General features: G+C 43.1%; 1 protein-coding gene across 2 annotated transcripts in view; it reads left to right on the top strand.

Annotated features, from left to right (window-relative positions):
- NNT (nicotinamide nucleotide transhydrogenase) overlaps positions 1–26,238 on the top strand; it is a 1,308,245-nt gene that overhangs the window by 277,790 nt on the left and 1,004,217 nt on the right. For both annotated transcript variants that reach the window (XM_044076912.1, XM_044076918.1), the window contains exons 4-5: positions 2,339–2,556; positions 3,219–3,306. In XM_044076912.1, coding sequence (XP_043932847.1) covers positions 2,339–2,556; positions 3,219–3,306 — 306 coding nt within the window. The remainder of the gene's footprint in view (positions 1–2,338; positions 2,557–3,218; positions 3,307–26,238) is intronic.

Below are 26,238 nucleotides of genomic sequence, written 5' to 3'. Positions count from 1 at the left end.
AGGCCACTTCACTAGTGGCTGCTTGTACTATTAGTTCCATGAATGTGTCCATTATGGCCATTTGTACCCCACTGTCATTCACACCTTTAACAAGTATTACTGCTTGAACGTTTGTCCCAGGAATCCTACCCACTTTTTGTCACTTTTGTGCTTCAGAAATGTACAATTTGAGCACTTTCCTTTCCGGTCTTTCTCCACTTTCTGACTCCTTGGGAGGTTTTGTGATGCTGCTTAGGATTCTTCCCCAAATTTTTCACTGCAGATAATAGGACCATGCAGAGCTGGATGTAACAGAAGCACTGTTGAAATTCCAGAAACCATAATTATTACTCTTGGAATTGATAAGGGGGGGACCACATATTAAGTCCAAGACTATGGTTTCCTAGATTATTCTTCCTTTTGCAAGGTACATTGAATATGAATATATGTAAATAGCGGGGATGTGGGAAGAGAGTCTTCTTGCAGTTGCTCTTTAAAGGTTAACAAGCAAGTTCTGGAATTCAGTTTTGTTGGAATTGCACCTTAATTTTTTTTAAAGTGTCAGGATTAGCCGTATTGGGTCTTTCATTTCTGACAGGGAGCCAAAACAGATATTTGAATAGTTTCTGGATCAGATCTCTGAGAAGGCCCTTTGCAGTGATTGATGTTGCCTTCTTTTGCAGTCCATTCATACAGACAGGTAGCCATTCCTGTACATCATCGGTTATATAATTTTGTATCATTGGCTTTCATATGTGCTCAGAGTCATGGGAGTGAAACTGGGGAGCAGGACTTGGCACACCTTTCTAACCCTGGGCTTGCTGTCTCAACATGCATGAGCAGGAACTACACATTTGTTGTAGTGCTCTAAACAAAGAATGTCACAATTTGGGGATTTTGTGAATGGGGAAAGCCAAACACTTGTCTCTTGCAGAGGGCTTTCTTGCCCAAAAAAAGGCTGATGTGTTCAAATATAGCAGAAAGCAATTATCAGTTCTTTAATCTTTCTTTTTTCCTAAGGGAGCAGAATACTTTGCAGTTGTCCTTTTTGCTTAAGGGACAGAATGGACTTGGAGTTGCTGTAAAAACCATAGGAAATTGGATTGTGTTTACTCATTGGACAATAATTCCTGTTGAAAAATGGCTGCTTTCAGAGGCCATTCCACCAAGGATGTGGCAGCTTATAGAGCTGACTTCAAAACTCTGAACTGCAAACATTTTCCCTACAGCCACTTGGTCATATCTTCTTTCTTATCTTGGGTTATTGCTTGGATTGTGATCCTGTATATTAGGATTTGTTATGTTACTGCTTCAGGACTGTGCAATTTGAGCCCGTGTATTCTGGTTTTGCTCTGACCTCCTAGGGAAGTTTTCATTTTGACTGACTGGTATGTTTTCTAACTATTTACCTGTTGCAGAAGACCACTGAAGTCCGATATAGTGGATATATGTACTCATTGATCTTTTGATTCGCAAGGAAGCCTTATGCACTGTGTGCTGATTATCCCTCCTTCACTCTCTCTCTCTCTCTCTCTCTCTCTCAAAGTGCCCTTTGTTATACAACTGCAAATGTAATTTTAAGTTAGAGTATTTTTTAAATTTTGTATGTTTGCACTTTTTTGTTAAGGGGGTAATTGCTTAGTGAATTGTTATTCTGAGGATCACAGTGGAGGGAACTGAGCGTATTCTGCTGTTTTTGTGTATGTCATTGTGATTATCCTAGCCAGGAGGTGATTATGTTCCTTTGTGTAAGAAGGAGAGAGAGTAAAAAATTCTGCAGAGCTTGGAGTTACTCTGAGGTAATTCCCAGTAGTTAACTACTGCAGAAGTCCTCCCAGATCAGATGGTATGGTTAACACATATATTGTTTCCATCTTTTGACTGTTTCTGCAGAATTCTTTGCAGTCCTGTTGCTTCTTAAATACTTTTGTTACACAACAGTGGAGGTCCATAAAGGTACAGAACATTAGTGTTTTAAAATTGCATCCCCTGCCTTTTACACTTTGTATACACTTTTCATTTTCATTTTCAGGGGAAAACTCATGCATGAATTTTTTTTTATTGCACAGGTATTTGTTTTTTGTGGGACGTATCATGTAATATGCAGCTGTGTGGTTATGTCTATTCCTTCAGTATTTCCTTTTACATTTGATTTTACTTTCGGATAATGGACTACAAAAGATCTTTGGGTCTGAATTTCCAGACTCTGTAATGCGTAATTTATTTTTAGATCACAAGGACTCTACTGAATAATTTGAAATAAATATTAAAAATTTCAGTCATGGTTTAATTGCAATTTGCTGCTGCCTTTACAAGAAATAGCACTATCAAGTTTAACGGTACCATTTTTATCTTCCAGTTGAGAGCTCCTACTTTTAACCCAGCTCTGGGTGTGCATGAGACAGACTTACTGAAAGAGTCATCCACACTGGTGAGCTTCATTTACCCCATACAAAACCCAGACCTCATGAAGCAGCTGTCTGAGAGGAAGGCTTCCGTGTTAGCGATGGACCAGGTTCCGCGAATCACCATTGCACAGGGTTATGATGCTCTTAGCTCCATGGCCAACATTGCTGGGTACGATATTTAGAATTGCAGTGCTTTTTTGTTGTGGTTTACTTTTGTCTCTGTCACAGTGTATCAGATGAGTTTAATTAACATAAGTGACTTAAATTAGATTACTGTTGCTGATCTTTAAGACAGTTGATCAACAGTAGAGCTGTAGTTCTGGTAATGTTAATGAATTACTTTGCTTAGTTGTGTTTATGTAAAATTTGACTATTGCAAACGTTATTGCTGTGAAGTTATAACCACTAGTAAGAAATGATCAGAGGAGATTGCCGTCCTCAGAAACTGATACAAGCTGTTGGAAATCTAATGAGGAAGTATGAGGAAGATGTTTCCTGTCGCTGACTCATATTCTATGGTAGTGTCCCAATTGTTTATGATTCTCAAAATTCTTAAAGTGAAGGTGAGGTCATCGTATCAGAAGTTAGCGTATGAATGCTAACTATACATGCATTGTAGCAGTCTTGATTTTTTTACCAAAGTTTAAAAAAAAAATTAGCAATATATTTTGCTAATAAACTGACTTTAAATAACTACATTTTAGTTCCACAATTCACTCCTTTTGAATTTGAGGTTTAGTTTAAGAATGTTTAAAATGACTGTGCTAGGCAGGTTGTTTTATAAATTATTTATGATGTTCAGCCTGACCTATTCATATTTATCTTTGACAGTTACAAGGCTGTTGTTTTGGCAGCAAATAATTTTGGGCGTTTCTTTACTGGTCAGATTACTGCTGCTGGCAAGGTTCCTCCTGCTAAGGTAAGTCTGTTTTACTGGATTTGAGAACTTGCTGAAAAACAGTATAGTACATTGCATCTGAATTTTATTGATTATTGTTTTGTTGGCTGCGTATGTATTGACATGATGGTTTAGACCAAGATTTATTTTTTTAAACCTGTGCTTTTTTGTAGCTTATTCATTAATACATTGTTCAGTATTCTAAGTTGACTGAGGATTTCTAAACAGGGCCACTGGATTAGTTTGTGAGGCTTGGTGCAAGAGACATTGTTATTTATATCCAGAACTGGATATTTAGTTGCTTGACCATGCCACTTGCTTAAAGAAATGAAATGTTTGTCTACAACAAAATTGTGTGAATGGATCTGTTTCTGTCAGTAAATCACCTGTCAAGTAAATCAGAAAAAAAGCCTCACAGAACACTGTAACATACTGAATTAAAAGCACTCAGTTTTATTTGGCTACATTGACTTTTGTTCAGCAGGAAGCTGCTCCCTACTGCACCATCCTTTAACTAATAATAAACAAAGCAAAAACAAACAAAAAAAAAATCAAGTTTTAACCAGTTGCACTGCTGTTGATATTGCAGAGTCGAATGCATCAGTAATACAATTTGTTCTTCTGCTTAAAAAACAGGATTTTTTCTTGCCCCTTCCAATGTGAGCGACTGTCAACTGAGAGTCCCTTCATGACCATGTTCACCATTCCACCGTCTACTCCTCTCTGCCCTTGTTCTACCCATAGCATTATTTTCATTGTCCTTTGGAGATGTCTTTTCTTTCTGGAGGTGTAGTTGGTTTTACTGGTTGGGTGAAATACTTGCTTTCACACGCTAGCTGACATCTTCAGCTGGTGGTGATTTCTTCTGCTTTGTGCTGAATTTGTAAAGAAACTACAGTGTCTTTGTTATCTCTTTGCCCTCATTACCCATTACCATCTTACTGTACTGCCTTCAGGTTTATCTTCCCAAGACTAACCTGCTACTCTGTATCAGAGGATGTTTCTAAGGCTGGCAACCACTTCTTCATCCCAGGATAGGAGACCTGACTATTGGCTGTTTAGTCCTGCTGCTCCCTTTTGATAGCTGGTCTGCTGTCATAGTCAGGGCTGCAGCTTCTACCATCATAGTAGGCTTATTAAGCAGGGTTTTATTGGTGTTGCATTGAAAATGGGACTGCCATAACACATGACAAATGTGTGTTAATCGAACAGATTCTTGCATAAATTGGATGCTAGAAGTACAGGAAAGAGGAAGTGTGGGTAGCTGTAAAATAAGGTAGGAGTGTTAACACAAAAAGGGTAGTTAAAATACAGTCATGCAAAGGCATTTTGAATTAGTACATTTGCAGTTATTAGGCATCAGATCTTTTCTTGTCTAACCAGGTAAGTGGGAGGGACACAAGACCCTTTTTAGTCCTAACTTGGGCTAACTGGTAGGAACAAAAGTATTTAGTGATGCACATAGCTGACAAACAGCTGTGTACAATAAGTGTTAAATTAATTAAACTGGTATTTGCGAAGCATAGTAATTGTACTTTTTTTTTAAAGAATTGGTAATTGATTTCTACAGTTACAGGAATATAGAAACAGTACGAGGTAAGTGATCACAGGAACCATAAAATGCCTAGCCATCTAGACCTTCAATTAGATGCACTTCATATTTCTGCCAACACTTTTTAAGTTTTTAATAGTGCTTACTTCTCCAATCATGTACAAAGTATTGAAACTCACAGTTTGCATATCAGTGGTAAACCATGTATAGATGATAAAAAATGGTACTGAGATTAGGGTACACAGAAAGGCACCTTACCTCAGAAATGGTAATCAAGTAGGCTGTTTATTAATTCTTGTGGTGTGAGAAGGACGGACAAGGATTTTTTACACCTGAACGTTCGACATGTTTTTTTTTTCCTTACCGTAGATGCCTGTTACCCTCAGAGTCACATAAAGGGACTTTTATTGTTCCACTGTTAATGCCCACATCCTGTTTTACACATTGCACTAAGAAGGCAGCCTTATTTCCTCCACAGAGGAAATGTCTTTATTGGCTTCTTCAGCGTAGGGTGACCAGTAGAAATGAAATGAGCTGGTTGACCTGAAATGGCAGCCTGTATTTTCTAAAGCTGGACTTTTTTTGCTGCAGTGTTTCCCTGCACTTCCCTTATTGTGGAGGATCTAAGATGAAAGTGATTTTATATTTAGTAAGCCACGTCCCCTCCCCTGTGCTAAACCTCTTTCCATATGCGGAACAGTTTAATACTCATAGGGGAGTCTGAGTCTCTGAGGAGTGAAATGAAAAGTTTTGTGCTCCACGATGGAGAAGGAGTTCTTTGAGGTCTTGGACCAAGGAGCAGTCATTCAGATGGTGCAAGGCTTTACTAGAAAAAATAGAACTCTGTATGTGGTCCTCACCTGAGCAGCGGAAGTCATAGATGTGTAAGTGAATGGTACCATTAGCCAGCAATGAATATGCCACCATGTTGTTTGGAGAATGGCAGAGGGTAAGAATATAAAGACAAATAAATAAAATGATTTTGGATTTTAAGGGAACAGATTTTGCTGTTCTGGAGAAGGGTCAAGGAGACGTTAGGAAGCTGGGAACAAACTCAGGAAGTCAAACTATAGGAATGTTTCAGGGCTGTGGATGAGGGTATGGAGAACTGGAGCAAAAGGATGAACAGGGTAGTATAGTTACAGAAATGAGGCTATCAATTGGCGTAGACATGTAAGAGGTAGAAAGGAGAGGATGGGTGAGTGGGATAGATGCACTACAAAGAGGTCATTGTGGGGAGCAGAAGATGAAAGGGAGATGGCAGACTAGATCAAGGAAAGCATCTGTTTAGTACATGGTAGAATGGAAGAGAGGGACATTGCCAGATAGGCATAGCAAAGACTGGAAGGGAATAGTGAGAAGAAGGAATATTCTGCTTCTGGCTTTACAAATGAAAGCAAAGAGAAAGTGCTATGTTGATAGAGGCAGGACAAAATAGATGACCTGTGGGGAGACACCAAGCTACAGAAGGAGGAGGTGGAGAGTTGGCTGGCTATCCTTAAACAGGCTGAAGTGCAAGGAGTGGATGGGCTCCCTCCCAACATTTGCAGAAATCTACTCATTCTAGTGGCATACCCCCAATGGAGATTTTCAACAGATCACTTACTAATGAAGTTACTGCAAGGCAAGAAGGAGGGAAGCTGGTAGTGTTTCTAGACGACATCAGTCTCTTTGACAACAGTAACCAACACTGGCTCTTGGCCAGAAGGAGCTGTCAGTCAAACTTGACCCAGTTTCTTTTTTGGGGCATAGGTGAACTTGATAGTGAATCCCAGTTATGATGAATTATACTTTGCACTTCATCAAGGCATTTGTCTGTCTTGCCCAGTAGAAGTACAAAAAAACTGCTTGATTTTAGCACCTACATCTCCGATAAACTCAAGCAGAATGTAAATGATTCAACTCCCAAACCCCTGCTTACACTACCAAGAGTGCCAGAACTTGTTGAATATTTGGAATGCATGGCTAGGCTTAAAAAGGCCCTAGGGACCATTGCCATAAAACATATCTATGAACATATGAAAGGTTTGACAGTAGGGCCAAAAGTGAGGAAATACATTGCTGTATGGTTGAATAGCAGGATGCAGAAGACTGTGGAGAGAAAGATGATGCCAGGAATTAAGTGACTAATGATTTACTGCAGGTTTTCTTGGCTATATCCGAGTGAACAGGGAATGGACTAAGCCTGTTTGCTGATGACCGAGATATTCTTTGCAGTGGAGCTTGGAGGTGAAGGGAGGGTAGGAGCTGGAGAAGATTTGGAAAGGTTGACCCATGTGATCAGAAAGGTGGCATTTGTGAGTTAGTGCAGACACATGCAAACACTGCACTTACAGAACAGCAGCCCTGGTTTGAAGTATTAGCAGGGAAAAAGTGGAACCCTTCGTAGTAGAGTGGGCAGAGAATTTGGGGCGACAGTCACCTGGACTGAGCTACCTGGAGAAGAATGAGTGGGCAGTGGCAGCAGCCATACAGCATACTGGAGTGCATCTTCAAGAGGTTAAATACCAGTAACAGGGAGGCATCCTTCCACTCTAGGGCCGTGTACAGACCACATTTTGAAACTTTGTGCAGTTCAGGACACCATACAGGAAGTAGGATATAAGGCTATTAGGACTGAGGGCTAGAAAGAGTGACTAGAAGAGCTAGAGCTGTTGTTGAGATCAGAAAGAGATGGGGGACGATTACATAATTTTGAGAAGTTAACAAGATCATAGTTGCCAGATAGGAAATCATCATAAATAGTAGGAGTCTGACTGAGAAGGATTTGATAGAGGTATTAAGGTAGTTGGGATGAATTATACCATAGGTATGTGGAAACCTCTTAAAAGAGAGGGTTTTAGACCGCTGAAAATAGGCTATTGGAATGAGTTGTAGAAAAGGAATCTACAGAGGAATTCAAGAGGGAAGGATGAGGGGGGGGAAGGAAAGGGGTGGAGGGCAGATAGAATGCTAAATGCACTTAAACATCAGATTAGCTAGTTTTATTGTTGCTGAAGTACCATTTGACCATTTAACTGGAACCATCTCTTAGTCTCCACAAGTGGTGCCATTCAGCCTTTGGAGTACATCCTTCCATTAATGAAGTGGAACTTCTGGCCTTCAGACTCTTGCGTCAGCTTCTCCTTATGTGGCCCTTTAGGATGTTGCTTCAACCTGTCCCTCTGGCAAAACAGCTGGATGCCTTACCCCTTACTAGGAAGGTCAGATCAAGGATTCATTCATGTGAAAGGTTTTGCAAAGAGCCAGTGGTTCACTTTTAGAGCAGGTAATTCCCACTTTGGGGTATGGGCATCTGTTATTGAGAGTTGATCATGTGTGGTGGCTGAAATCTCTCCTCCCACTGAGAATGTTGGTAAAGTACAGCAGTAGAGAACCACTGAAATAGGTTACCTTGGGGAAAGATAGGGTTAAGGTAAAATAAAGGAAGGCAGGAAGGAAATGAGGAACAGCAGGAGTGGTAGATGAAGAATTATGAAGACCTTGGGTTGCAAAGGGTTACATGGACATTGTTGCTGCTACTGGGATGTGGCAGTTTGGTTTGACTACAGTGTAGTCAATTGTCTCAATCTGGAAAGTGCTCATTAGAAACTGAGTGAGCCAGAAGTGAGATCCCTATGAAATATGTCATTAATGTGAAATTTGATGAATCCCTGGAAATGGGAATTATAACTGTCAAACTGATATGCTCTGGTGAATTTCCAGCATGGTGGAAAAAACAGAGGTAGATAGAAGCAATGGGAAATCATGCTTAGGTTGGCAGAAATATTGACGGTTGCAAACTTCATAGCTTTATATATTGATAATAACAGGTATTTCTTAATTGCAGTTACTGGCTTCAAAGTAGCATGTTTTCACATAAACTTGCATTGTATAGCTTTAAATTGGTTGAATTAGATGGTTTAATATGAGAAAACTGAATGTAACACCTAATGATAATGGACATCAGCTGGGTATAACAGCCCTGTGTTTCTAATGCTTAGTCAAACACTCTGCTTGTGCTGTGCTGATAAGGTCATAAGGCCGAAATATGCATATCCACAGCTAGTGGGGTTTGGATCTATTGGTCTGAAATTGTCCATTAAAACGAAACAAGTCATGGGCATTCAGAATCGCCAATTAGCTGAAACACCTGATGTTCATAACGATCATTTGCATATATCCCATGTGCCTCTGATACAAGAGTTTTGGGAGGTCACTCAGTGGAAGCTCTAGCTTTGCTGGAGTTTTCATTTTGTTTTAACACTGTTAAATTGGAAAGTTGTACATGTACAGGTCAGCAATTCCTGGTAACTGCTTTTCTTTTTAAATTTAGGAACTGTGAACTGGGCATCATGGGTTTAGTTTAGATTTTTAGGTGGTTGGGAAAAAGGTGCAGCATGAATGCCTTGAAGGAGGTGTAACTATGGGGATAGGGTGTGCCATGGAGAACTTTGCTGAGGCTTTGCAAAGCCATACTATAAAGAGCCCTCTGTAGTGAATAACCGCTTGGAATCTTTACCTCCCTGTTCATGTACATTTATTTCTTTTTTAGCTTCTTTTCTTAAGGATTGTGCCTTCTACCAGAAAAGTCTGACTTTGCTCGTCAGGGTGAGATGGGCGTGTCTGACCCAATGCTTCCTGTTCTTTTCTTGTCATTTGTGCAGTAGTTTTGGATATTGATCAATCTGTGTTTAACAAGACATTCCTGTATTCAACACTGAAGAAGTCAAAACCTTGGAAGAGTTAACACAGTTTTGCTAGATCAGCCAAGACCTTGTCCTCTGACATTGCTTATACAACCTTGGGGAGGAGCAAGATGCAAAGGAATATTGATAGCCAGTGATTCGACCAGTCTTCAAAACAAAGGAGTCATGAGAAACTAGGTCATTGGAGTGTACTCTGCACAAAAGTCGACAAAGATTTCCTAGACTGAACTTGGCCAAAAGTCTGAAAGGAGGAGGGATTTAAGCGAGATGGTGGCCAGTTTCTGGACATTAAGTCCACCATTTGTATTTATTTCCATCCCCTGCTTCTACAATGAGTTAGTAGATAGCTTTTAGAATTGAAGGGATTTAGAAATTCAGGGTGTGGAAGGTATTAATGTTGATGTGGAGACTTGAGGGATGAGAAAGAGAAATTGAGGGAACATGCAGATAATTATTAGAGAAGACATGAAAGGGGGGGTCTAGGTGGTTAGTATGAGCTACTTGTTCTAAGTGCTTCTGTCAAGAAAGATTAGTTGGGCTAGTGAGGAGGAATGAAGGAGCTTTGTGTAGATTGAAAAAGATATATTATTCAGATGACTGATTTTAGTGAATTGAACTTGAACTGAGCTTGATTCACCAGTGAGAAATGAGAAGATTTATTCTTTCTTTCTTTCACCAATGGAATGTTTGAGAAGTAGACTGCTGCTGTTCCTACCCAGTAGGTTTGCATTTCCCTAATGTGTCAACAAGTATAAAGTTGCTGTTTATCTTCTAAGAGTTAATATGGTGGGTGGTAGAGTGATTCATAAGTGAAAACAACGTGACACCAATACAGGAACCTTGCAGGCCTATCAAAGCTAGGTACTGCCTTCCTCATGCACCTATACAGGCAGTCCAGGGAAGAGGGTTGGTCACCCAGTAAGACTCCTACCACCCAAATCTCTCCATGAGTAGCTGAGCTCATGGTGGACTCCCGGGCTGGAGAAAATTGGAAATCTCTGGCTGCCATGACACTGGATGAGTGGGCCATTTGGAGTCTGTCCTGTTGGGATTTAAATTAAAAAAAAAGGTTTCTGGCATATTGAAACCTGTTAGCATGATAGTTTTACCCAAGAGCAGAGGCAAATTGTTCAGACAGAAATGGACATCTGCTATGGTGCCTCAGTAACAGCTGGGCAGGACTGCATCTCATCCCATATTGCCGGTATCTTACCCAGACGTTGTAACTATTGCTCGGGACTTGCTCACATTTTGAAAACACCAACACCTTCCTGTGAGCAAGTATCAGTGGCAGGGACTTCCACCTTAAAAAGAAAGAAAACCATTACCTTGTAAGACTTGAGTCCTCAGATTTAGATGAAGTGGCTAATGTGGACCAGATGCCTTTTCCAGTTCACATACGAATCTTACACTGATGGCCGCCTGTCCTCTGCATCACCTCCAGAAGATTTCTTTTTAGCAGATGGTCTTTGTTGTTGGAGTACTTCAAATGCAATTTAATGACTTCTGACTATCCCACAAAAGATGTATGGAGTTGTTGGGCCTGCCAGAACCTAAACCCTTAGTTTTTCTTCCAGCTGTTGAGGCCTTGGAAGAAGCTCTTGTCAGTGTATCCTTGGAGCCATATTCTTAACCACCAGCTACTGTGAAGCCCAGCCATTGCATAGGGCTGGGAGCTTCTACAGTTTCAAATGTTCTTAGTGTTTCACTGTTACAGTCATCACACTTGGGTTATCTGCCTGCAGGTAGCCCTCAGTTGGCCCGAATACCAGAGTCTTGGGATTTCTGCTTCGGATGCTGTCGCTTCTTCCATGATGTCAGGTCGTCAGGGGTATAAAACATGCAGCCGACGCCTTTACATCAGCTTTTCTTGCCGAGCGAAGCCCGAAGCAGATGTTCTTAGTGTTTCACTGTTGCAGTCATTACATTTGGGTTATCTGCTTGCAGGTTGCCCTCAGTTGGCCTGATTAACAAAGTCTTGGGTCCTGCGTCGGTTGCTGTCCCTTCTTCCATGATATCAGGTCGTCAGGGGTATAAAACATGCAGCCGATGCCATTACATCAGTCTTTCTTGCCGTGCGGTGCCTGAAGCAGAAGCAGTTTGCAAATGCCAGTCAGCCGACTCCTGAAATTTTCATTTTTGAGTTTCAGAACCAAAGTCTTCAACTAAAGCTAAGTAGCCCGTTGGGGAAACTTTTCCTTGCTCCTTACCGATGTTAGTAAAAGTTATTAATTGCATTACTTGTGGAAAACAAATACCTCCATAAAGATTTTCATTCATACTGTATTCCTTGCATAGGCCCTGACCATGACGTACCTTGCTGTTAGTTTTGTGCTTTATTTAAACAGTGCACTATCAGGTCCAAAACTGCCGACGACGCTTCTCCTAAGCCAGTCTCCGGTACTCAGTGAGGCACTTTTGCAGCCCCTGATACCTGCTACTTCTGATTCGCAGACCTCTATGGAGACCCATTCGGAGTCCGGTATGCTGCGAGATGCTTCAACTATGGAACCCGCGGATGTCTCTACCTTGGATGGGTCTTGAGCCGCTGTACAGGCACCGGCTTCTGAGGGTGTATTCAGGCCTACAGACTTCCATATTAAATCAATGCCTCCTTTATTATTTAGGCCTAAATCTCAATCCTTGTGTAAAAAACTGATGCCCAGGCCACATGCTCAGGCCTCTATGCCTAAAAAACAAATAAGAATGGCTGAAGATCTAATAACTCTAATCAGGGGTAGCCACCCCCCCCCCCCCACACACACACACACACACACACACACACTTCTAAGAGGCCTAGGACTGAGGTTGATTTTTAATCTTCTGATCAGGATTCTGTTTTTTCTGACTCTTCTGATGAACTGGATTTGCCCTTACCTACTTGTGAGGATTCTGATGCAAAGGACTCTATTCCCTCTGCTTCCTCTACTGAGGATTTTTCTTTTGTGGAAACCTTACATACTCTAAGGGAGCATTTCCACTGGGAAAGCCAGGATTTTTCTGATTCAAAAAAGAGGTTTAGGGATTTCCTTCTCCTACCTCAGCATAGGCCTTTAGCTATTCCTCCTGTACTAACATTGTTGATGATGCTTTCTCGGAATCTAGTTTGGCCCCTGATTCCCTGCCTCCTGCTCCCAGAAAACCTGACAGATACTACGGAGTCCCTGAGTCCCACAAGTTCCTTTTTAAAAATCCTATTGCAGATCCAGAGACTATTTATTTCACAGGGGCCCAAGGGCATTAAGGCTTCTACTGCTAAAAATCCTACCCCTTCTGGTAGAGACTCCAGGGTGCTGGATAGATGGGGTAAGAAGGTTTACACTTCCGCAACCTTGACCATTATGGCTTTAAACTGCCAGTTTCATGTGTTAAAATATCAGCAACATGTTATTGGACTGCTTAAACAGAAAATGATGTTGATTCCTGACTGTGTGGAAAATAAACAATTACAGGATTTAATGCATTCTGCCGAAAAAGTTGGAAAACGTACTTTGCAATGTGGTTTTGATTCATTAGAGGCCTCTTGCAGGGCTGCTGTTACTGGGTCTGTGCTCAGAAGGCATGCTTGACTTCAGGAGCAATCTTTGCGTGATTATGTTAAGGCTAAATAATTGGATGCTCCTTTAAATCAGGACCACCTGTTTGGCAACAAGGCTGAGGAAGTTCTTAAAAAGATGGAAGGTAAAGCTAAATCTATGCAAACTGTTAAATATTTTTTACAAGTTCAGCCTCCTAGATTTAGTAGGCACTGGCCCTCTAAGAATTGGTCCTTTCCAGCCCCTTCCAGGTCTTCTCAAGCCAAACCCAGACACAGCAAAAAACCCCAGGTTTCAGTCCCAGGGGACTCACAGAACTAAGCAGTGGGGGACCTCCAATTCCAAGTCTGGGAAGACTCCCCCCTATGATAAACTGCCTCAATGACTTCCTTTAAAATTTCCAAGCACTTATCAACTGACTGCCCCTTTGGGGGGAAAGATTGCTCTTCATGCAAAGAATTGGGAACTCATTACCCAGGACAAATGGATTTTAAATAGTGTCCCAGGGATACAGATTTCATTTCCACATGTTGCCAACACTAAGTGGGTGGCTGGACCTACCCCCAAATCAGTGGACAGAGGCCCAAAAACAAGTACTTTCTCTTTTAAGCATGGGGGTTATTCAGCTGGTACCAGAAGAGGAAAAGGGACAAGGTTTCTACTCAAGACTTCCTGGTACCCAGAAAAGACAATTCATGGCATCCTATCCTGGACCTGTCTACTCTAAACACCTTTTTGGAGATTCCAAAATCAAAATTCAAGATGCTGACTCTTCACCAGTTACTTCCTATGCTAGGCAAAGATGTCTGGTTGGCAACACTAGATTTAAAAGAAGCATACCTGCACATCCCAATTAGGGAATCTTGCAGAAGATACCTACGCTTCAAAGCAGGCCACATGCTCTGCGCTGCCCTTTGGCTTATCTACTGTGCCCAGGGTATTCACAAAGTGCCTAGCTCCAGTTATTGCATTTTGCAGGCAAAGAAATATTCAAATATACACATACCCAGACGATTGTCTAATTCAGGCAGAAAGCCAGGACATACTTTTGAATCATCTGGCCTTTGTAAAAAGGGTTCTAACTTGTCTGGGGTACACTATAAATGAAAATAAATCACACCTGGTACCCTGTCAACAAGTTATATTCCTGGGAGCAAGCTTGAATAAAACTTCCCAGATGGCGTACCTCACGCCAGAAAAGCAAATTCATTTGACATCCTACTTCAAACAAGTGGCCACAAAAACCCTGCTATCTGCAAGACAAATACTGAAAGCCTTGGGGTTCATGGCCTCCTGCATTCTTCTAATTCCATATGCAAGACTGCATATGAGGAAACTACAGTGGTATCTAAAAAGCCTATGGTGTCAACATTCTCAAGACCTAGAAACAGTGATTCCTATCGTACCTTGCCTACGCCTAGAATTCTTTTGGTGGGCAGAGACCTGCCACCAAAACAAGGGAATACCTTTCACACCACCCCCTGCCGCCCAAACCCTAACCACAGATGCATCAGACTATGCATGGGGGGCTCACCTGGCAGGGAAGTGCATTCGGGGCAAATGGAACTCAAGTCAAATACACCTGCATATCAATCAAAAATAAATGTTAGCTGTACAGAATGCTCTGACAGCCTTCAAGGACCACATTCTTCCAGGACAACTAATGGTAAAGACAGACAACACCACTGTTATGTGGTACATAAATAAGCAGGGGGGTACACATTCTTACCCCCTCTGCAGACTAGCCATGGCATTGTGGAATACAGTCTTTAGCTACCAAGTGCACTTACAAGCTCAATTCCTGCCAGGAAAATGAAATACACTGGCAGACGGACTACGCAGAAACCTCATGGACCCACACGAGTGGAAACTGGAACCAAGGATTTTCAACATGTTGACAAGCAAATGGGGAAGCCCAGATATAGACCTGTTTGCCTCTTCCCAGAACTACCAATTGGGCAAAATTTGCAGAAGGACTCCCCACAAACAAGCCTGGAGAGTGGGTGCTCTGGCCTTCAGCTGGAAAAACCTATCAGTCTGTGCCTTCACACCTCTGCCTCTGATCTCCAAAGTACTACTAAAAATCAAACAAGACAAACCGAGGATGATTTTGATTGCTCCAGACTGGCCTTGCCAACACTCGTACCCCCTCCTGCGTGGTGTGTCACGGTTATCTCCATGGCACCTGCCTCAGACTCCTTCCCTGCTGTCTCAGCAGAAGAACCAGGTTCTGCACCCTCAGCTTCTAACACTGAACCTTGCAGCGTGGCTAATTATTTAATCTCTCCTTTACCATCCCTCAGCAAACATGTGATGGATATCATTTTAGAGGCAAGGAGGCCTAGTACTAGAAAATCTTATGCTGAAAAATGGAAAAGATTCTGTGCCTGGAACCACTTTCAAGGGATGAGCACAGCAGCACCCAATTTACTTCAGATTTTACAATACTTAACCGAGATGCTTCATAAGGGCCTGTCTTTTTCCTCCATTAAAATCCACGCCTCAGCCATTTCAGCTTATTATAACACAGAACCTCTCCTCTTCTCTCATCCAATGCTCAAGCAGTTCCTCAGAGGGGCCAAAAATTTGAGACCACCCAGGAGAGCTCCAACCCCAGCCTGGGACCTTAACTTTGTCTTGGAGAAACTCACTCTACCTCCTTTCGAGCCAGCTGTTACTGCACACTTAAAATTTCTTTCTTGGAAAACAGCGTTCCTTTTAGCAGTCACTTCAGCTAGAATGGTATCCGAATTCCAGGCCCTTATGGCAGTGGAGCCTTTCATCATCTTTCATGCGGACAGGGTGTCCCTCAGAACCAGTCCATCCTTCATGCCCAAGGTGGTATCCAGTGTGGCTCTTAATCAGTCCATTCATTTGCCAACTTTCTTTCCCAATCCACAGAATAAAGGGGAATGGATACTGCATTCCTTAGATGTGCACAGACAACTTAGATTCTACTTGGACAGGACTAAACCTCAAAGGAAATCTGAACAACTGCTGGTGGCATTTGCTGCAGGGGCAGAGGGGAACGCTATTTCAAAGCAAACCATTTCTAAATGGATAAGCCATTGCATTTATTTCTGCTATAAGCACCATGGAAAACCTATCCCCCAGGGGATCAGACCTCACTCCACCAGGGCTGCATCTACATCTACAGCCTTTCTCAGAGGCGTCCCTACCAGGGGCATCCTAGAAGTTGCTACCTGGAGTTTTGTACATACTTTCACCAAGCATTATCATTTGCCATTTTTCTCTAAATCCAGAGCTGGCTTTGCCACTGCAGTCTTGCAGGGCCTTATAGCTGGCCCTAATGCTATCTAAATTCCTCCTTCCAACCATAGCTTTGGGAATCTACCCAAATGTAATGACTGCAACAGTGAAACACGAAGAACATAGTACAGTTGTATACACTTACCATAAATGTAGATGTTCGAGTGTATTCACTGTTGCTGTCCTGGTTACCGTCCCTCCAGCCCCCTAACTTCTTTTGGCTATACCTCTACTTTCCTTTACTATGCTTAGAAGCCTTTTTGGTGTATTTGCTTTTTTGTTGGAGGTATACTTTGTGCTTTTATGTTTAATTACTTCCCATTGGGGGGCACCTGACATCTGGGGCAAGAAAAACTGATGTAATGGCGTCAGCTGCATGTTTTATACCCCCTGACGGCCTGACGTCATGGAAGAAGGGACAGCAACCGAAGCAGGACCCAAGACTTTGTTAATCAGGCCTACTGAGGACAACCTGGAAGCAGATAACCCAAATGTAATGACTGCAACAGTGAATACACTCTAACATCTACATTTATTTTAAGTGTACACAACTGTATTTTCTCAAGTGCCGGTCGGCTGCCTCCTGAAATTTTCATATTTCGAGTTTCAGACCTGAAGTCTTCTAAAAGATAAATACTCCGTTGGGGATCCTTTTTTCTTGCTCTAACCGATGTCAAAAAAAAATAATTGTCTTGCGTGTGGAAAGCAAATACCTCAGAGATTTTCATTCTTACCCAGACCATGATGTTCCTCGCTGTCTGTTTTGTGCCCTGTTCAATGCCCGAACTATTCGTCGTTGGGCTATTTTTGTCGCTAAATTCTTTTGCTTTCGTTCTCTGTATTCCGAAATGGCTTCGATAAGCCATCAGACTACCGATCTTCTGAAAAAACAAAAGGATAAAGACGAGGCAGACCGTATGGGTCCAAAACTGCTGACTATGCTTCTGTTAAGCTAGTCGCCAGTCCGCCGGTACTCAGTGAGGTGCTTTCGTAGCCCATGATACTTGCTTCTACAGATTCGCAGGCCTCTACTGAAACCCATTCAGAGTCCGGTATGCCGCGAGATGCTTTTTTGACTATGGGACATGCGGATGTCTCTACCTTGGATGGGTCCGGAGTTACTGTGCTGGCACCGGCTTCTGAGGGTGTATTCAGGCCTTCTGATGTTCATATTAAACCAACTACTTTGTTTCAAACCAAAAATACCAAATTTCTCAGGCCCAGAGTTTGCACTACGCCTAGGAAACTCACGACCAAAGTGCATTCTCAGGCCCCCATGCCACAGAAACAAATGCTTAGAATGGCTGAAGACCTTATTAGTTTAATTAGGGGAAGTCAGCCTTCCCTCTCTAAAAGACCAAGAACTGATTTTCCTTCTGATTTTTCAGATCACGAGTCCGATGACTCTGACCCTTCTGATTACCAGGACATACCTTTATATACTTATGAGGATTCTGATGCAGAGGATTCCATTCCCTCTGCTTCTCCACCAGAGGATTTTTCTTTCTGTGAAACCCTGCATACTCTCAGAGAGCATTTCTGCTGGGAGTGCCAGGACTACCCACAGTCCAAAAAGAGGCTCAGGGAATTTTTAAACTTGCCTCAGCACAGGTGTCTAGCTATCCCTCCTGTTCTGGAAATTGTAGATTATGTCTTCATGGAATCCAGTCTTACCCCTGACTCTTTGCCACCAGCTCCCAGGAAACGTGACGGGTACTACAGAGTACCCGACTCTCACAAATTCCTATTGAAGAATCCAGTGCAGATCCAGAGACCATTTCCCAGGGACCTAAAAGCATTAAGGCTACTATAGCCAAAAACCCTAACCCTTCGGACAGGGATTCTAGGGCTTTAGACAGATTGGGTAAGAAGGTATACACCTCTGCTGCTCTTGCCATCAGGGCTTTAAATTGCCAGTTTCACATGTTAAAGTATCAGCAACATATTATGGAATTAAACAACAGATGATGTTGATTCCTGATTGTGCAGAACATAAAGATTTACAAGAGTTAATGCATTCTGCTATCCAAGTTGGAAAACATACTTTGCAATGTGGTTTTGATGCCTTAGAAGCATCTTGCAGGGATGCTGTCACTGGGTCTGTTCTTAGAAGGCATGTTTAGCTTAAGGAACAAATCTTGCCAGACCATGTCAAAGCAAAATTACTAGATACTATATGCTCCATTAAACCAAGAACGTCTGTTTGGCACTAAAGTAGAAATCGTCCTCAAAAAGATGGAGGAAAAAGATAAATCTATGCAAACTGTTAAAGATTTCCTACAGGTACAGCCACCTAGATTCAGTAGGCATTGGCCTTCTAAAAACCGGTCTTTTCCAGTCCCTCCCATACCTTCTCATTCCAAACCCAGGGGCAACAGACCACCAAGACTACAGTCTCAGGGTATGCACAGATCTAAACAATGGAGTGCTCCCACCTCAAAAACAGGGAGTAGTAAGCCACCATCCTATGGAAAAAGTTCACAATGACTTGTCCTTCATCCCTCCAAGCCTGGCCCTAGTACTTGCACCCTTAGGAGGAAAACTCACCCTGCATGCAAAAAACTGGGAATACATTACCCAGGACAGCTATGTCTTGAACATTGTATCCCAGGGATACAGATTCTACCTCCACTCACTGCCATCCCCAAGCAGATGGCCAGACCTCCCCCAGACCAGTGGGCAGAGGCCCAAAAACAAGTACTTTCGCTTCTCAGTATGAAGGCTATTCAACCTGTCCCAGCAGAGGAAAGGGGGCAATGTTTTTACTCCAGACTGTTTCTGGTACCCAGAAAAGAAAACTCTTTGTGCCCTATCCTGGATCTGTCTATTCTCAACACATTCCTGGTGGTTCCAAGATTCAAAATGCTTACTCTTCAACAGCTGCTTCCTATGCTAGCCAAGGACTCCTGGCTAGCCACCCTAGACTTAAAAGAAGCTTATCTACACAACCCCATAAGGGAATCTTGCAGGAAATGTCTGTTTCAGAGCAGACTCTATGCACTATCAGTTCTGTGCACTTCCCTTTGGCTTATCTGCTGTGCCTAGGGTATTCAGAAAATGCCTAGCTCTAGCCATTGCATATTGCAGACAGAGAAAAATTCAAATTTACCCATACTTGGATGATTGCCTGATTCAGGCGGACAGTCAGGAATTGCTACTTCAGCACCTGACATATGTAAAGAGACTTCTAACTTCACTGGGGTATACCATCAACGAAAAGAAATTGCATCTGGTACCCAGCCAAAATATTGTCTTCTTGGGAGCAAGCTTGAACACAACTTTCCAGATGGCATTCCTTACTCCAGAGAAACAGATTTGACAAACTACTTCAATCTACTGGCCACTCAAACCCAACTATCTGCAAGGAAAATGCTGCAAGCCCTAAGGTTCATGGCTTCTTGCAATTCCATATGCAAGACTGCATATGAGGAAACTTCAGTGGTACTTGAAAAGTGTCTGGTGTCAGCATTCTCAGGACCTGGAAACAATGATTCCTATCATTCCTTGTTTAAGGAAAGAGTTCCTTTGGTGGGCAAAGGCCTGCTACCACAACAAGGGACTCCCTTTCACTCAACCCCCCCCCACCGCCCAAGCCCTAACAGACACATCAGACTATGTATGGGGGTTCGCATGGCAGGCAAATGCATTCAAGGCAAATGGAGCCCAAAACAAATGCACCTGCATATCAATCTAAAAGAAGTGTTAGCTGTACAGAATGCACTGACAACCTTCAAATACCTTATCCTTCCTGGGCATCTACTGATAAAGACAGACAACACCACAGCTGTGTGGTACATAAACAAGCAGGGTGGAACCCATTCCTACCCACTCTGCAGGTTAGCTATGGCTCTGTGGAATACAACCTTGAGCAATCAAGTCAATCTGCAAGTTCAATTCCTGCCAGGCAAACTGAATTCACTGGCAGACGACTTAAGTGGAAATCTAATGGACCCACACGAGTGGAAACTGGAACCCAAATCATTCAAGCTTCTTATCCACATGTGGGAGGCTCCAGAGGTGGACCTCTTTGCTTCCCCACAGAAATATCAATTGAGCAAAGTTTGCACCAGAACTCCCACAGCCAAGCATGGAAAGTGGATGCCCTGTCCTTTACTTGGGGAAAAACTTTCAGTCTATGCCTTTCCCCCTCTGCACCTCCTCTCGAAGGTTCTACTAAAGATCAAACAGGACAAGCCAAGGACAATCCTGATTGCACCAGACTGGCCAGGCCAGCACTGGTACCCACGTTTGTGCAGTCTGACAGTAGTGCCATCATGGCACCTGCCTCAGACCCCTTCCCTGCTGTCCCAGCAGGAGGGCCAGATTTTGCATCCTCATCTGCAAACCCTAAACCTAGCAGCCTGGCTCATCCCCTGAGCACATCACCAGCAACCCTCAGTAAACAGGTGCTGGATGTCATCCTTGAGGCAAGGAGGCCTAGTACTAGGAAATCCTATTCAGAAAAGTGGAAAAGATACTGTTCTTGGAACCAGTCTCAGGAAATGGACACAACCGTGCCCAACTTACCTCAAATCCTAAATTACCCAACAGAACTGCTCCACAAAGGCCTACCCTTTTTCTTCAATTAAGATTCATGCATCTGCCATCTCTGCTCATTACAATACTGACCCACCCCTCTTCTCTCACCCTCTGGTCAAACAGTTCCTGAGAGGAGCCAAAAATGTAAAATCCCCAAGGAGAGCTCCCACTCCAGCCTGGGACCTTAACTTGTACTGGAGAAGGTCACGCTGCCTCCCTTTGAACCTGTTGCTACAGCAGCGTAAAAATTCCTCTCTTGGAAAACGGCCTTACTTCTAGCCATCACTTCAGCAAGAAGAGTGTCTGAATTGCAGGCCTTTATGGCCGTGGAACCCTTCATTATCTTCCGTGCGGACAGGGTTTCCCTCAGGACTAACCCATCATTTATGCCCAAGGTGGTATCTTGTGTGGCTTTAAACTAATCCATTCATTTACCAACATTTTTTCCCTAATCCTCAGAATAAAGGGGAAAGGATCCTGCACTCCCTAGATGTGCACAGGCAGCTTAGGTTCTACCTGGACAGGACTAAACCTTTTGGAAAGTTTGACCAGCTGCTAGTCAGCTTTGCTACAGGGGCAGAGGGCAAGGCCATTTCAAAGAAAACCATTTCTAAATGGATAGCACACTGCAAGTAAATAGTGTGGGAAGAAATAGCCAGGGAATTGTTATGGCTAGGCTTGTATAGGCCCTAGGGCCGATAGTCTAGTACCAACCTATGAACCTAATCCTTTTCTGCTACAAACACCATGGAAAACCTGACCCACAGGGGATCAGAACTCATTCCACTAGGGCTACCGCAACCTCTACAACATTTCTCAGGGGAGTCCCTACCAGGGACATCCTGGAAGCTGCAACCTGGAGTTCTGTACACACCTTCACCAAGCATTACCACTTACCTATCTCTTTTCTAAATCCAGAGCTGGATTTGCCATAGCAGTCTTCCAAGGCCTGCTAGCCAGCCCTAATACTTCTTGACTGCCTCCACCCTTCCTCAGCTTTGGCCTTCCTCAGCTTTGGAAATCAACCCAAGTGTGATGACTGCAACAGTGAAACACGAAGAACATAGTGCAGTTGTGTACACTTACCATAAATGTAGATGTTCGAGTGTTTTCACTGTTGCAGTCTTGGTTACCCTCCCTCCAGCCCCCTGACTTCTCTATACTTTCTACCTATCCTTTTTTTTGGCCATATCTTATAACAATGGTATTTACTTTTTACTGGGGGGGTTCCACACCATGTAATTGCTTTCTATTTTGAGAGCTCCTGACATCTGGGGCAAAAAAAAAACTGATGTAATGGTGTTGGCTGTATGTTTTATACCTCTGACGACTTGACTTCATGGAAGAAGCGACAGCATCTGACGCAGAAATCCCAAGACTCTGGTATTCGGGCCGACTGAGGGCTACCTGCAGGCAGATAACCGAAGTGTGATGACTGCAACAGTGAATACACTCTTAACATCTACATTTATGGTAAGTGTACGCAACTATACTTTGTGTGTACAACAACTAAATTTCTTATCCAGAAGTCGGGTCCTTGGATTTCAGTAAGGGAACTACCGAGTTTCCAAACCATGAATACATGTCCCAGTGATAGAAGATCAAGGTTATTGACAGATTTGTGAGTGCTTACACATTTGCTTCCCAGATCTTCAGAGCTCTCAACTGCCATACACACCTGTTGAAGTATCAGGGACTTTCCTGTTCCATCTGAAGAGCAAGGCAAGAAGAGGTTGCAGATATGGACCTTAAGGAGCAAGTGCTAGAGTTATGCATATTCAGTTTCCAAGTGACCATGAACTTCATACATTATGGCTGTGATGCTGTGGATGCATTATGCAGAGAAACAGCTATTGGGTCAGTTTTTTTTAGAGATGTTCTTGGTTAAGGTTCTGGCCATACCAGACTGTCAGAGTGTAGCTCCTGAATGAATGCCCATTTAGAGAACAAGCTTCTGTTTATACTCCCTTCTGCAAAAAGGTGATTTAAAAGGCTTGAAGAAAAAGGAAAGACTGCAGTTTGTATTTTTTAATGCTTTCAACCAGTTACACTCAAAACTATTCTACAAAAATTAGCCTGTCTATTAGAATCGGAAGAAACAAAATAGTACAAGAATAAAGGAGGACTTGATAAAAAGATTGCAAGCCCAAAAAAGGAGGCTTAGAGGGTTGAGTTCCTGCCAAGGAGCAACAGAGACCCATCCTTGATAATCCCTTCTGTAACCCCCCCCCCCAATCTCACGTCAACCCAAAGCTGCCCAAAGCATCATCCTTAACCCCCTTTTTCCCATTTTCTGCATGGGGTTTTGGTGTTGTCAACTGCCATCACCTCTTTCTGTTCAGTATCACTTACCTACCTTCTTGGACATTCATGCCTGACTGCTGTAGGACTTCTCTCACACAGTCCATCCACCTCTTTGCTGGAAACGCTTTTCTTCTTCTTGCCTTCTTCTGAATGTCCAAATTTACTTCACTAGATTGTCTTCTGCATTTCTGTACATGTGTCCAAACCACCGTAATCTCTTCTCTTTGACCTTTTCTACAATTGGAGTAACTTTTGCTTCTGCTCTTTTGTTCTCATTTTTCATCTGTCCAACAGTGTGCATCATTCTGCTCCTCTCAGGTACTTCATCTCCATCATCTCTAACTTCCTCAACTACTCTGCCTTTACTGCCCAAGTTGAGCTGTCCAAAAACACCTCCTTGGTAGAGCACCCCTTCCCCAAAGACTTGAGCATTTCTTAGCCCACTTTCAGAAGAAATAGAAACAAGAATCACACTCATACAAGACCAATGGATGTTAAACTGCAGTTCAAAAGAAAGCTAAAGGTCTTTGTTTTGGTCACTGCTGCAGTAGTCTTGATGTCTGGGTCTTCAGCTGCGGAAGGCCTTAGGGACCAGTTTGACTTCCAGAGTTCATCATCCTTCCCCCTCCGATTATTCATAGATTGTTACTAGGCTAATGACCACCATGGCCCTTTCAAGCCTCTCTGTGCACCCCAAACTCATTTGGATCTAGAGCATCATGGGTATCTATACGGGGGTGGGGGGCATGTTAGTAGGAAGGTAACTTGTGTGTGTGGGGGGGTGTTACTTAGGCTGATACTCTATCAGTAAGGGACATGGGGACCATACTGGGCATAAATTTATGATATCCCATTCAGTTGATAAGGATTTCTTTAAAGTCAGGGATGAACTCTGTTTTATATGGATGGGGAGCCTATTCCATAGCGCAGAGATCCTTTGGGATACACATTCCTCTCTCCAGCATGTTCTGTTTGTCACAAACAAAGTTCGGATCCATGGATCTAATGTTTCTGGTGATGTTCTTCGTGTTTCACTGTTGCAGTCATTACATTTGGGTTATCTGCCTGCAGGTAGCCCTCAGCCGGCCTGAGTATTTAAGTCTTGGGTCCTGCATCGGATGCTGTCTCTTCTTCCATGACATCTGGTCGTCAGGGGTATAAAGCAGGAAGTCAATGCCATTACATCAGTCTTTCTTGCCGCGCAGTGTCTGAAGCAGAAGCAGTTCGCAAGTGCCGGTCGGCTGACTCCTGAAATTTTCATTTTCGAGTTTCAGAACTGAAGTCTTCAAAAAAGCTAAGTACCCCGTTGGGGATCCTTTTTCTTGCTCTAAACCGATGTCAGTAAAAGTAACAATTGTATTACCTGTGAAAAGCAAATACCTCATAAAGATTTTCATTCGATCTGCATTCCTTGCTTAGGCCCAGACCATGACGTCCCTCGGTTTTGTGCCTTATTCAATCCTCGAACTATTCGTTGTCTGTTCATTTTTGCATCAAACTATTTCGGTACTTGGTTTAATTATCCAGAAATGGCTTCGGTAAGCCATCCGACACATTCTGAAAAAATGTAAAGACAGAGACAGACCTCGTAGGTCTAAAGCTACAGGCGACGCTTCCGTTAAGCTAGTCGCCAGTTCGCCAGTACTCTGTGAGGCACTTTTGCAGCCGCTGATACTCGCTACATCAGATTCACAGGCCTCTACTGAGACCCATTTGGACTCCAGTATGCCGCAAGATGCTTCTTCGACTATGGAACCTGCAGATGTCTCTACCTTGGATTGGTCAGGAGCCGCTGTGCAGGCACCGGTTTCTGGGGGTCTATACAGGCCTACAGACTTGCATTTCAAACCGACGCCATCTTCTTCAAGGTCTAAAACTCGACCCACGCCTAGAAAACTGACGTCCAAACCGCATGGCAAGGCCCATATGCCTAAAAAACAAATAAGAATGGCTGAAGACCTTATTATTTTAATTAGAGGAAGCCAGCCTTCTTCCCTCTAAGAGACCTAGAACTGATTTTTCTTCTGATTCTTCTGATCAGGATTCTGAAATTTCTGTTTCTTCTGACTACCAGGATTTGCCCTTATCTATCTATGAGGATAATGATGCAGAGGACTCCATTCCCTCTGCTTCCCCTCCAGAAAACTTTTGTTTTGGTGAAACCTTGCACACTGTTGGGGAGCATTTCCGCGTGGAGAACCAGGATTACTGTGACTCCAAAAAGAGGCTTAGGGAATTCTTACTCCTAGCTCAACACAGGCCTTTAGCTATCCCTCCTGTCTTGGACATTGTAGATGATGCCTTCTTGGAATCTAGCCTGGCCCCTGACACTTTACCTCCATCTCCCAGGAAACCTGACAGGTATTAGAGTACCTGACTCTCACAAGATATTCATGTTACACTGCTGCAGTTATTACACTTGGGTTATCCTGCCGTCAGGCGGTCCCGCAGTCGGCCAGAGTTCCAAAGTCTTGTTCCGGCGTCGGTTGCTGTCGCTTCTTCCCTGACGTCAGTGCGCCAGGGGTATATAAGATGCATCAGACGCCATTTTCTTCAGTCTTTCTTGCCGCGCGGTGCCCGAAGCAAAAGCAGTTCGCAAGTGCCGGTCGGCCGACTCCTGAGATTTTCGAAGTCGAATTTCAGATCCGAAGTCTTTAATAAAGCTAAGTACCCCGTTGGGGAAACTTTTTTCTTGCCTCAGACCGATGTCAGAAAAAGTTAATAATTGTATTTCTTGTGGGAAGCAAATACCTCATAAGGACTTCCACTCTTACTTTATTCCATGCCTAGGCCCTGATCACGACGTCACTAGTTGTCGGTTTTGTGCTAGATTTAACAAACGCACTATAAAACGACGTTTTGATTTTGCTTTGCACTGCTTTGGCCGAAGGTTCAATTATACAATGCCGTCAGAACAACCGACGACCGCAATTCATAAAAAACGCAAAGACAAGGATAAAGACAGGCATCCGAGGTCCAAAACCGACGACGAAGCCTCTTCTAGGCCAGTCGCTTGTTCGCCAGTTCTCGGTGAGGTGCTTTCGCACCCCCTGACACCCACCAC

This window comes from Protopterus annectens, chromosome 1.part1 (assembly GCF_019279795.1).
Source record: "Protopterus annectens isolate FY-2018-M chromosome 1.part1, PAN1.0, whole genome shotgun sequence".
NCBI classification, from domain to species: domain Eukaryota; kingdom Metazoa; phylum Chordata; order Ceratodontiformes; family Protopteridae; genus Protopterus; species Protopterus annectens.
Note: the sequence above shows the minus strand (reverse complement) of the source record. Positions and strands in the feature narration are given on the sequence as shown.